The 14,292-nt window shown below is 34.9% G+C and overlaps 1 protein-coding gene across 2 annotated transcripts in view; it reads right to left on the bottom strand.

The window, feature by feature from the left end:
* The window catches only part of ATRX (ATRX chromatin remodeler), a 216,863-nt gene that overhangs the window by 61,045 nt on the left and 141,526 nt on the right, over positions 1–14,292 (bottom strand). For both annotated transcript variants that reach the window (XM_069464119.1, XM_069464120.1), the window contains 2 exons: positions 8,089–8,242; positions 3,430–3,536 (listed from right to left, as the gene is read on the bottom strand). In XM_069464119.1, the coding sequence (XP_069320220.1) occupies positions 3,430–3,536; positions 8,089–8,242 (261 nt within the window). The remainder of the gene's footprint in view (positions 1–3,429; positions 3,537–8,088; positions 8,243–14,292) is intronic.

Here is a 14,292-nt window from a genome sequence, read left to right as displayed (position 1 = left end):
TAGAGACTTAACATAAAGACATGTTAACAAAACTGAGACTTATGTCTTTTCAGTAAACTCTTTAAATTTAGTATGTTAAAAAGATGCTTTTCCACACCTTGATTACTTACCCATGTCTTTACTGATATTGAAAACCTAGAATTTCCTTGCTAAAAATTCAGTAATGTCTAGGAAAGTAATTTTATTTATGATTTTTATTTCTTTCAATTAGAAAAAAGGCATACATATCAAGGGAAAAAATAATTTGAGACAGATGGTTAGATAAAAAGGTAAGAGGCTAGAGTCACATTTGCATTAATTGTTTACTCGAACTGGATAATTATTAAGGTAAATATGCTAATCATAAATGAATTGAAAATGATATGACTATTTTAAAAAGCATTTCAACATACTCACCTTCTGTGATAATGCAAATGAACAATCTCTAATAATACTACCTCCATGCATCCAATGCTTACAACCTGATAGTCAATATAGGTTACTGGTTAAGAACACAGATCTTGGAGTGAGACTCCCTGAGTATAATCTCAGTTTCACCATTTCCTAACATTCTCACTATGGCAAGTAATTAAACTCCTGTGCCTCAGTTTCTTCATCTAAAAAATGGGGATAATCAGAGTAACTACTGATTATACAGGGTTGCTGTAAGGATTAAATGAATTAATATTTTTTAAAAACCCACTTAGAATAGTCCCTGTCACAAAGTAATTAAAAGCTTATTGAGGTCAGGTGTGGTGGCTCACACCTGAAATCCTAGCACTTTGGGAGGCCGAGGTAGGAGGATTGCTTAAGGCCAGCAGTTCGAGACCAGCCTGAGCAAGATCGAGACCACATCTCTACCAAAAAAAAAAAAAAGAAAAAAAATAGAAAAATCAGCTGGGCGTGGTGGCACATGCCTATAAGTCCCAGCTACTCAGGAGGCTGAGGCAGGAGGATGGCTTGAGGCCAGGAGTTCGAGGTTGCTGTGAGCTATCATGACGCCACTATAATCTAGACTGGGCAACAGAGTGAGACCCTGTCTCAAAACAAACAACAACAACAAAAAAAAAAACAACAAAAGCTTATTGAGCACTTAATATTATGCAAGATCCTATAGTAAATTATACCTATCTCTATTATGGCAAATATTGTGTGTGTTTGTTCCCCTTTAATACCACGTAATTATTTTCTGTAATACCCTTTGAACCTAGCTCAGTGCTCAATACACAGTACTAGTGGTAGTGGTAGTAGTAATAGTAGTAACTCAGAAGATAGACCAGCCTGAATGATAGTTAAAACAAATGTTTGCTGAATACAATTTATAAAATTAGAAATAAACTAGCAAGCATATGAAAAAAATATACAATCTTATTAGTGGTCAGAAAAATACAAATTAGAACAATGTGAATTGTTTTTATGCATTGAAGATAGAGACACATGTAATTACAATACTATAGGTATATATATTAAAAGGGATATTTTTCCATTTATCGATGGTGGCAGAAATAATGAAACACTGCCAGAACAAAGAATCTGAGTAATAAAATACATAAGGATAATAGAAAAACATATTTAAGCTAAGATTACTCTCAGTTATAGTCAAATTAAGGAAGTAGACATACACACTATACATATATATGTTAAAATATGCCAATAAGGGATGCTAGAAACAAAAAAGGAGAGGATGAGAAAGATAAAAGGTGCTAGTGTATACCTAGCACTGAAATGTAAGGGGCACAAAAGAAAATGCATCATTAGTGCATTATTCTCTATGTAAACAAAACGAGAGAAGATCCAGAAAAGGGTAATTTATTTCCTTGCCAGTTCAACAAGTATTTACTATGGACCTACTACATGCACATCGAGCTTGGTGCTAGACAGAGATGCAAAATGGATAACTAGTAGAGTGAATCTGTGCTCAATGACAGATTTTTAATGAGAATTCCCATACACGATGAGGCACTCTGGGAAGCCTTGTTATCTGATCTTTCACACCCCATCTCCCCCTTCCCATAGCCCCTGGCAAACACCATTCTATTTTAAGTCTCTAGGAACCTCATGTAATATGAATCATACAATATTTGTCCTTTTGTGACTGGTTTATTTCACTTAACATAACAGATTCATGGTGGCGCATGCCTGTAGTCCCAGCTACTCGGGAGGCTGAGGCAGGATTGCTTGAGCCCAGGAGTTTGAGGTTGCTGTGAGCTAGGCTGATGCCACAGCACTCTACTACCATGGGCAACAGAGTGAGACTCTATCTCAAAAAACAAACAAACAAACAAAAAAAACAAATAAACAAACAAACAAACAAAAAAACCATAACAGATTCATCCATGTTGCACCATGTATCAAAGCTTCCTTTCTTTTATCCATTTATCTGTCGATGGATACTTGGGTTGCTTCTGCCTTTTGGCAATTGTGAACAATGCTGCTAATAAACATGGGTGTGCAAATACCTCTTCAAAACCCTGCTTGTGAAGTGAAAGAAGCCAGTCACAAAAGACCGCATATTGTATGTTTCCATTTATATGAATAGTACATAATAGGTCAATCTGTTAGAGACATAAAGTAGATTAGTGGTTGCTTATGTGTGAGGGAGTTGAGTAGGGGAGAAGGAAATAATAAAGGGTTCAGGGTTTTATATGGTGGTGATTAAAATGTTCAAAAACTGGCCGGGCGCGGTGGCTCACGCCTGTAATCCTAGCTCTCTGGGAGGCCGAGGTGGGCGGATCGTTTGAGCTCAGGAGTTCGAGACCAGCCTGAGCAAGAGCGAGACCCCACCTCTACTAAAAATAGAAAGAAATTATATGGACAGCTAAAAATATATATAGAAAAAATTAGCCGGGCATGGTGGCGCATGCCTGTAGTCCCAGCTACTCGGGAGGCTGAGACAGGAGGATCACTTGAGCTCAGGAGTTTGAGGTTGCTGTGAGCTAGGCTGAAGCCACGGCACTCACTCTAGCCTGGGCAACAGAGTGAGACTCTGTCTCAAAAAAAAAAAAAAAAAAAAAAAAAAAAAAAAAAAATGTTCAAAAACTGACTCTAGTGATGATTGCACATATCTGTGAATATACTAAAACCTTTGATTTTTATACTTTACATGGGTGAATTGTATAGGATGTAAATTATACTTTATTAAAGCTGTTTAAAAAGACAAAAATTTTAATTTATTCTACAATCGCAACAACAAAGACTATATTATTAGGGATTTTTGTTAACTAAGTAGATGTTTGCTGCTCTTGTCACCAAAAAAAAAAAAAAAAAACTATGTGAGATGATAGATATATTAATCCACTTCACTAGAGTAAACATTTTACTATCTATATAGATCCTATAACATCATGTTGCATACCTCAAATATACACAATAAAAATCTGTTAAAATGTTTGTATGATATGTTTAAATGAGTATTTTTAAAAACAAAATATCAAAGTGTTCGTAGCTCACCTTTATAAATAAGAGGTTTATCTTTATCTTCTGTCTTCTCCCTACTAGCCAATTCAAGAAAATCTTCAATCAAGTCCAGAGATATGAGGGACTGGCTGAAAACAAGGCTAAAAAAACAGATTAGTGTTCGTGGATTAGAAGATTCACCAAATAAAGATATCACTTCTTCCTAAACTGATGTACAAATTTAACACAATGGTAATCAAAATCCCAGCAGGATTTTTTGTGTGTAGAAATAAAATGATTATAAAATTTATATGGGAATGCCACATACAGAGTAGCCAAGATAATTCTGAAAAAGAAAAACAAAGTTGGAGGCCTAACTCTACATGACTTCAATACTTACAAAGGTAATCAAGACAGTGTAGTAATGGTGAAGGGACAGGCACAGATCAATGGAACAGAATAGAGTCTAGATATAGAGCCACACTGTATGATTAATTGATTTTTGACAATAGGACACAGATAATTCAATGGAAAAAGGACAGTCTTTTCAACAATGGTCTAGGCAAAACTGGGTATCCATATTAAAAAAAAAAATGAACTTTGACCTAAAGCTCATGCTTTATACAAAAATTAACTCAAAATAGAACATAAATATAAATGCAAAATGTAAAAACTACAGAATGCTCAGAAGAACACAGAAGAAAATCTTTGTAACTTGGATTAAGAAAACAACTTTTTACACATGACACAAAGTATGACTGGTTAAAAAAAGTTGATAAATTAGATAAACTTCATCTGTTTAAAGAATGTAAAACAAGTTTTTCCTATTAAAAGTATTTTAGTAATTTAAAATTATGTGCAATCTACAACACTTTGTCATTCCATTTCAATTATGTCCAAAATTCCTGATTCTTGATCATAGCAGTTTTCTAAGTCCTTTTTAGCCATGAAAAAACTATTCGTTCACATGAAGTTTTATGTGGAGTTAAAATAAAATAAATAATAAAATCAAGCTGCTTTAGGCACTATGGGAATAAAAGGAAAAATATTTTTTCCCTCACCTTCTGCTCTAAGGTCACCAACTTGCAGGGCCTCTGAGAAAGTTTGCAAACCACTACTCTAATCTAACCACTACTTAGTGAGAAGTAAATGGACATAATTACCCACTGGAAATGAAAAAAATGAAAGAGAACGTAGGAGGTCTCCTTCTCTCCCCCTTATATAGGCAAGCAAAAGTAGGTCAGTATATAAGAAACTATATACCTGTGACAAGCACGCTTTTTTAAGTTTTGTTTTGATTCTGAAAGCTCTACTATAGGAGAGGGAGGTGCTTATGACTCCAGAAGATCTTCAACACATACTGCTAGATGTCTTCAGATTTAGTAGAACTGAAGCTATAAAATACCTATTGGACTTAAACACACATGCATCTTCTATTGTATGGCCTTCTAAGTTCTGCACTGCTGGGGTCTACTATCTCCCAGTTGCCTACTTCTAGAATGCTGATAAAGAAATGAACTGACTGCTGGTGCTCAGCTTAAAGCAATGGCTATGCCTCAACCCTTTAGTAGTTTATCTTTTCCAGAATCAAAAACTTCACTGAATTGATTCTTTATGAGCTATAAATTAAGTTCTTGACAGTTCCTATAAGAACTGAACTTCTTAGAAATACTAATTATTTAATTGGAATTAACCTAGAATTTGGGTTACTATGCTGGAAAGAGGTTGATCTGAGTCAGTTAGCGATTAAGGCTGTTTCTGGAAACCACTGAACTTAGACAAGTCTCACTATGAAAAAGGTAAAGAGTTGCTAGGATTAAATGTTTTTATACTAATGGTTATCTGTGTTAACATTGTCTAGCTGCAGACAACATGAAGAATTATTGTCCTGACTGATAATTTTCATACCTGCATAAACCATTTTGGTTTTAGGTATTTTATTAATGATTCACATGAATATATAAAAGAAATACTTATCTAATTCACACATAACAAGCTGGGAATAAAGATTCAATCAAAATTTAATATTTACATGACAGAAAACAAATAAGTCAGAAGGGCTGTGCTGAAATCAGTGGTCCACTAGAGTTGGCTGTAACTACTCTGAAGTAGGAGAGTTGATTGTTAGCATCTCTTCCCACTTCTGATGTAATGATGGTAGCTTGAAATTCGCTATGGTGAGAATATTTATACCATGGAAATAGCAAATGCTACAAATCAGAGCATTCCTTTTTTGTTTGCTTGCCTTTTCTTCTTCTTATACTTATTATTGTTACTATTTTGGGAAGGTAGTGAGCCAGCTGTTAAACATTTAATAGCACATCTTTGGCTAAAATCACCAAAATTTGTTTATCTCTAGCTCTCTGAAATAGCAAGTTTTCATTTGTGTTCAAAAGATCCACTGTACAAATAGAGAATGGGGGGGGGGTCTGACTTGACAGCAATTCTTCTAAAATAGAAGAGTCTTAGCTGACCAAGTTCAATGTGAACCGATAGTGCTATTTAGACATTGACAAAACACCTCTATATTGGACTGCATGAATGGAAGTACAGGGTCCAGAATATAACTCTGTGTTAAGAAGAACTCAGTTGAAGTGTTTTGTTTCTGAGACTGTGAGATGAGTGCTAACAAACTGAAGTATATTCATGACCATGGGTCAGGACTGAAATTATGCCATACAAAGAACAGATCAAGGAAATGAGAGGAAAAGGCTAAAAGTCACAGAGAGATAAACACCACTGTCTAAAGAGAAGTCAATTTCAGTAGTACTTGTGATGTCTGAAAACTTCTCTAAAATGCATCAAGAAAATAAGATGGATAAATAGAGGGATAGACAGTTAGATATATGATAAAGAAAATACAGTAAAATGTTAATTATAGAATCTAAGTGATGGGTATATTGGTAGTCACTGTAAAATTTTTTCTACTTTTTGGTTATGTTTATAAATTCCCACAATAAAATGTTAGACAAATAAAGAATAGTACTAATCACAATTCTAGAAATACAGTTTTATAGTGTTAACATTGATATCTATGAGTTCAGCTTATAACTAAAAATAATAGTAAAAAAAATAAGTAGTAGACACATTGTACTTTAGACAAAAGGGGAGACAGCCATAGGGGTAAGGCCTAAGCTAAAGATAAGGACACATATCCTAACAATTTGAAGTATTCAACTGTACGGAGCCTTCTGAGATGACAAATATTCTATCATAGTAGAGGCTTGGGGGACATTTATTATGAACATGGCAGAAGAAATTCTTGCCCTGGGTAGGAAATTAAAAGACAACTAAAATCCTTCTCCCATTTTAAAATTCTTATATAGAAGCCATAAAAATTAATTTTAAATCACAGAAGTTGACAGCAAAAAAAAAAAAAAAAAAAGCATGTCTACGACAATAATCTCATCTGATCTTTCAGGAACTCTGAACTCCAATATTCATTTCCTATTTCATATTTCTCACGATACCTAATAGGCCTCTCAAACTTAACATAGCCAGAGCAGAACTCTTTATTTCCTATAATAAACTTAGTTCTCCCTGATCTTCTCCATCATAGTAAATAATACCATAATCCATCAGCCACTGAAGCTGGAAGCTTAGGAGACATTCTTTGACTACTCTCTCCTCCTCACTGCCCTGTATTTAATCTATCTAACCTCATTGTTTCTACTCCAACACATACCCTTTGTCTCCACTATTACCAATGTAGTGGTATTAATAGTACGCCAACATCATCCCTTACCTGAACCACTTGTTTCTGTGTAAATTAAGTGGCAATATACAACCAAAATAACTTTTAATGAGCACTTACTAGGTCCCAGATATAGTGGTTAATAAAAAAGCATAAAATAGTCTGTGTCTTCAAACAACTTACTATCCAATGGAAATACATATAAACAGGTATGTTAAAATGCATTAAGAGCATTAAGAGTAGAGGTCTATTAAAAAATGGTATTGGAATATAATAGAGGGTTTTGCCTCTTTACAAGAGGGTTAAAGAAATCAAGCTTGATTTTTTTAAAGATGAAACATTATTTTAGTTTAGCCTTATATTATTGAGAGCATCACAGATACTTTTTAAAACTATTTTATAATCAGATGTTGAGACCTTGCAATAGCCTATACAGTAAGTCTGGTTCAGAACCTTAAAAATACGTTTTCTGAATGGTAATTTTAAGGGTGAGATTGGAGGTGGAGATGCAAAGGAGGGAATGGTGGCACAAATGTTAGAAGTAAAACAAACAGGAACAAAAAAGAAAGGAAAAATGATAAAGAATAATCAAACAGGTGAAATAAAGTCTGAGAGCTGTCCACTAGATTTGCAGATTAGAAGGTCACTAGTGACTTTAGGGGGGGAAAATCTCAGTAAAGTATGACAACAGGGTAGAAGCCATACTACATGGACTGAAAAATAATTTTGAAGATGGCAAAACACAGATATCAATTAAAAGCTAGACTCAAAGAAACAAGCTCCAGATGCAATAGCTAAAAGCAGAAAACAGCACCGAAGAAATAATCTAAATATTCAGTCAGAACTAGTGGCTCACAAGGAAGACAGTTGTTTGTACTGGCCTAGCACTATAATAACCAAAGAAAATAATATCTTTAGAAAGAAAAAAAAACATAATAGATTTGTTCAAATAAGTTGTTTAAGCAATAGAAAGGTTCTCAAAAGGTTCATTTATATAATAAATATAGGAAAGCACTTACACTTTATCCCCAATTTCCTCTGCCATTCGAAGAATTTCAAAGAGCAGTACCATTTTTCCAGAATGCTCTAAAACCTCAGCATCAGCATCTGTAACAAAATCTTTGTACCAATCTGGAGCTGGGCTGCTTGGATTAGAAGAGGAAGTAGCTTTACCTAAATAAAATAAATGGAATATAAATAAGTAGGTAAATCAGGAAAGAAAATGAAAGTGAGCAAGAGATACAGAAATAGATCAATCCAAAGAGACTCAGAAAGAAAGAGACTGATGGAGATTCGGGAGAGGGGAGGAAAAAAGAGACAGGCAGGAGTGCATGCATGTAGCATGAAAAGAGAGACCACCCCCAGAGAGAAAGCTCTAGACAGAGAAAGACAGACAGGAAGTAGGGGAGGGAGGTTGAAAGAAAGACAGGAAGGGTGGTGATAAATGCCAAGTGAGAGAACAAGCAAGGGATGAACCCTGAGAGAATGTAAGTGGGAGAGGCAGACTCTGGGGATATGGGTGGGGAGCTCAGAAAGACAGAGACCCCAAGAGGTAGGAAACCCTCCCAGGCCCTGAGAGAGTAATACCCCTCAAAAATATCCCAAGAGACAGGAATCAACAGAGACAGAGAGATTCAGAGATCAAGAAAGAAAAGACCTTGGGAGAGGAAACATTTTACTGTGCTACTAGGATTCTGGAAAATATAAACAGGAATGGACCCCAGAATTGCCATACCATGGTTAAATGATTTTATCCTTACACATTTTCCCCACAAACTATCACCTAATCTATTAAAAGATTTAAATATAAATAGTTTGATTTAAAATAAGGAATTTACATGTTTAACCTGTTGACATACTTTCTCAATTGATTTTTAACACTAAGTACTTTACATTTATATTTTTGTTATAAAAATTTAAATACTCAGAAAAGTATATAGAATGTAATGAACAGCTATGCTTCCACATCCCATCTTCATCAAATTTTAACATTGTTAAATCTTCTTCTGATACAGTTGAAGCCTAATATGTGACCCTACCCAATCCCACTCTCTCTTTCCCTCTCTCCTTTCTGATAGATAACTAAACCCTTGAATTCTATATTTACCATTTCTACACATGTTTTTGTATTTTTACTATTAATGCATGTGTATCCCTAAACTATACATCATCTTTGCATGTTTTAAAACCGTACATAAATGGTACCATATTATTTGTATCATCCTGCAAATAACTTTTTCACTCAATGTAGTTTTTTACTCAAAGTGATACTTATTCATGCTTGTCATGGAGCTCCCATTGAATCATTCTAATTGCCATGTAGTATTCCACTGCATTAATAATATACCATCATTTATCAGTTCTCCTCTTCATAGATGTCTAGGTTGTTGCTTATTTTTGGCTACTATGAAATAAGTGCAATGAACACTCAATGTTGTTGAGTTATATTTTTCTTGAATACTGTCCATTTTATCTAAGTTTAAAGTTTTCTGGCATAAAGTTATACTTATGATTTTTAAAATATCAATTTAGATATACTTATTTTATAGTCTTTATCCAATAGCTCTATTATTCGAAGTTCTTAAGAATCTAATCATGCTATTTGTTTTGTGTGCTAACTTTCCTCAGGTTGACTGCTAACACTTTTTGTTGCTAGCTTTTCCTGAGGTTGTTTTCTCAGGTGTAGCTATGCTCTGAGACTCCTGCGTAGTCTAGGTTAAGGTCATAGATCCCCAGAGTGATTCTCTATTTGTTTCTGCCAGGTGCCCCAAGGGATTATCAACCTATAATTACTTTTGAGGTTGTTATTTCAGCTTGGGATTTTTAGACTAAATGACTAAAACTTCAAACCATAAAGTATGTGAGATAAAGCCACCAATGAATCTATTTTCTCCAACTAAGAGCCCAAGCTGAAACAGATAAGCTTCCCTGTCATCTCCCAAATTGATAAGCAATTTTTTTGGTATCCTATTCTTCCATGGCATATGTACCCTTTAAAGGCATTCAGCTTTAAGAATGGGTTTAAGAACTCTTCACCTTATTGAGGGGCTTGAGGCCATCTTGTATCCTGTCCCTGGGTAGGTGAAAATCAAAGTTGCTAGTCTCAAGACTAAATATCCTTAGGGCTTCCATGGCATACCTTCTTTTTTTTTTTTTTTCTTGAGACAGAGTCTCACTCTCTTGCCTGGGCTAGAGTGCCGTGGCGTCAGCCTAGTTCACAGCAACCTCAAACTCCTGGGCTCAAGCGATCCTTCTGCCTCAGCCTCCCGGGTAGCTGGGACTACAGGCATGCACCACCATGCCTGGCTAATTTCTTTCTATTTTTAGTAGAGACGGGGTCTCGCTCTTGCTCAGTCTGGTCTCGAACTCCTGAGCTCAAGCAATCCTCCCGCCTCGGCCTCCCAGAGTGCTAGAATTACAGGCATGAGCCACCGTGCCTGTCCATACCTTCTTGAATTTACCATTTCTGTTCATGAGTTTCCTCTCTGTGTCTGGGCCCTGGTGATTTCCATTACTTTATTTTATTTTATTTTCTTAAGGCTGGTCAAGTGGAGCACTGGGAGTGGAGAAGGAACAAAGGAATCTGTAACTGGTTGTGATCAATTAGTTGTAAACACCACTGCACTCGGACCAACCAATTTCCATTACTTTTAGAGAGCTCACTATGCATCTGTATTCAAACCACAATGAAATACTGCTTATACATGCTACATACTTGTACAATTCCATACCTTCCCTGGAATTTCTTATATGATGTTCTCTCCCTCTTTGCTAGGCAAAATTCTATTCATGCCTTACTGTCTTTCTAGTCAACTCAAATTTCATCATCTCAAAAAAGCTTCCATGTAAGGATGGCCTTTGGCTGGTGTCTGGGAACATGAATGGTAGACAGATCATCTCCCTCATACTGATATAAAACTTTGCTTGATAACAGTGGCTCACCGTGCCTAGATTGTTTGTACAAACAATATGCTTTATTCTGAATACCTGCTTTCCTTGAGGGAATCTGGAATTTGCTAAGAGCCAGGCGATAGTGCCTAGGTGACCACTCCCCAGTAAAAACCCTGGGCACTGAGTCTCTCTACCTAGCTTCTCTGGAAGACAACACTTCATATATGTTGTCACAACTCAATGCTAAAGAAATTAGCGCATCCTGTGTGGCTTCACTGGAAGCAGACTCTGGGAAGGTTGTACTTGGTTTCCTCTGGACTTCACCCCCATAATGTGTCTTTTCTCTTTGCTGATTTTGCTTTGTATCGTTTTGTTGTAATAAATCATAGTCCTGAATATGACTATGTGCTGAGTCCTGTGAGTCCTTCTAGTTAATCACTAAGCCTAGGGGTGGTCTTAGGGACCTCTGATACATACAGCAAATGCTGATTAAATTCTTTTTTACGATTGATTAGTCAACCAGCCAATAAACAGTACCTTTGGGAAATTCTGAACTTCCACAGATTACACACAGCTTCAGTAATTGTTACCCAAACTTATTAAAGATACTTTATTTAAGGTGAAAATATCAGAACTTAAAATATGCTAGCAGAAAGTTAGTAAAAATGTGGCAGCTGGATAAGAGTCTCAAGGCTTAGAACAGGTGACAATTTCTGTGCAAATATAATAGGTTTCATTTTAATTTTATCTCTACTGGATATAATCAAAATATCTTACAGTAATGTCTTTAAAAAGTGATCCAGAGAAATATGGGCTAATCCAATTAATATTAATACATATCTGAGTATGTATGTTTTGTACTGAACTTTCTTATTTCATCATCCACATGGATTAATCATGACTTCTTCTGTAACTCTGCTATGTACATATACAGGACAAGTAACAATGAATGGTTAATTAATTAAAGTTATTACTTAATATACACTCTGGATATCACAACGTCTTTAGACAGTACAGCAAAAATGAAATACAAAACAAATAGAAGGCTGTGCCTTTACCCTTAATGTCTTGATGCATCCTAAATAAATATTTAAATAAAAGGTCCTTTATTGCATTTGCAGCAAGATACACTGTAATTTTAAAAAGAAAGTAGTATATCAACAAACTATTAATTATATATATAGTAGTAGTAAAATGGTAAGCTCCATGAATGCATTTTGTTCACTGATATGACCCAAGCCTGTAGAATAGTATCCGGGGCACATAGTAAGCATTCCATAGACATTTGTTATGTGAATAAATATGGTGTATTAGTGCTAATATTACAGCCCTACATCATATATAAGGATTCTGTAACAAAAGTTTATGTCCATACAATCAATTACATACATTTTAAAATGTAAATGTTTACCAGTGAAACTTTAAAAATACTGAAGTAATAATAAATCTGACACTTTGAAGTAAGTTACACAGTCATTTCCTCATCAAAAAACTTTCCCTCTAATTAAACACTTAAAACCCAGAAATGGGGATGATGTAAGGCAAACTTAAATGACTTATTCAAGATGCTGCTTCTGAGAAAAATCAGAAATCTGCATAAGAATTAAAGAAAACAGCAACTCTTTGAGGAGAAAATGAAATATGTAGGGAAAATCATATAACAGCTCAATTAAAGTCATCTACTTATTTAATATCAATTTCAAATTCTAAGTGCAACATTTTGGTCCCTTAATATCTCCTATTTTTCTTACATTTATTATAAGATAGTGATTTTCTTTAAAGTTATATACTATCAGCTAGATATGTTCATATAATATGATATACTGTTTTACATGGAGTTTATTTAGATCTAAAGAACAAAAATAGTTTTTTATCATCTATTAGTTCTAGAGAATGTTTGTGATAAACTATACATATATATAAGCCGCAAGAAATATAAAATACACCCATATATAAATGATTTCTATTAACACACAGCTAAAATGTAGCATAGGACTATGCACATAGTTCGTCTACTCTTTCTCTCCTCTTAACCACAAGATACGCCAGAAAATTTCAACAAGAAGTATTTTAAGAAAATCATACCCAGGAACTTATCAACTTTATTTTTAGTGATGAGATGACAGACTGAGGAATTTAAGTGGAAAAGACAAATTGGGAGATCAAGGGAGGAGATAAGAGGAACTTTCCATTACCTTAAATTAAACTATAACCATTTCTTTACTATTCTGGTAAAAATATTCTTTATATCTAACTGGAAGATGAACACTGATAGTAAACTGGCTTTCTGGGGTAGCAGGAGAGAAGAAGGAAAGAAATCTTGTAGTTTAATTTTTACTATCCCCCTGATTTCTTAAGAGTCACGAGGGTCTGTGGTTAGGCTGCCATCTGTTTATTACATGGAGGTACTGAAGAGAGAAATGTTTTATAAAAGAATCATCAAGTTAGTTCAGCTGCAGGCCTTAGACCAGCCAAGCTTGTTTGATCACAGGATCACACACTTAGCTGGCCCCCACATCCCTCTCTCTTCTCCTTACAGATGGTTACCTGCTTTGTTCCACAACATCCAAATGCCAAATATTTAGAGCCATTACATTGTTCTCTCTTCAGTTATTTGATATTTCAAATATTCAAATATTAGATCCTATCTTTTAAGCTCTGAGATACACAGGCTGCAGGAGGAGGATACAGTCTCAACACTAATCCTTTAACTTATATATGAGTAAAGACAACTTAAACCACTGGAGAGTTCAATCTAAGACTTTCACTTTCGTGCACAACAGCGAAAAAGGAAGCAAAAGAGGTTACACAAACGGTACACAATACAGGGGAAACCTAAAGTAGACAATAATTATAGATCATGAAGAATTACAAAGAAAAAAGATTAAATGATTAAAATTAGTTTTACTGTATAACTACAATCACACTTGACTACCTGAAATACTTCCAGTCATTACCACAGAATTAAGTGAAAATACCATGGTGACTCTGAAATTAGACATATCTAGGTCTGAATCCCACTTCTATCACTCATTCATAAAACTGAAGATATCAACTACATTGCATGGCTACTCAAGAATTCAATTAGCTAACACAGAGAAGGAAAATAATAGAGTTTGGATACATACATGTAAATAAACATTAGGGGTTTTTTTTTGTTTTGTTTTTCTTTTTTTCCTTTCCTCACAAATACTAGAAAGTGCACAGTGGCTTGCCTATAATTAAACATTCATCAGATATTTGTTATAATTATGTGTACCTGATTATCCCAGACTTTTATCAACTGAGTAAAGAAATTCCTTTGAGCCAACTAGTGAGGATAATAAGTGACT

Source organism: Eulemur rufifrons, chromosome 30 (assembly GCF_041146395.1).
Source record: "Eulemur rufifrons isolate Redbay chromosome 30, OSU_ERuf_1, whole genome shotgun sequence".
In the NCBI taxonomy this organism is placed as follows: domain Eukaryota; kingdom Metazoa; phylum Chordata; class Mammalia; order Primates; family Lemuridae; genus Eulemur; species Eulemur rufifrons.
This window is presented reverse-complemented; position numbering and strand designations above follow the sequence as displayed.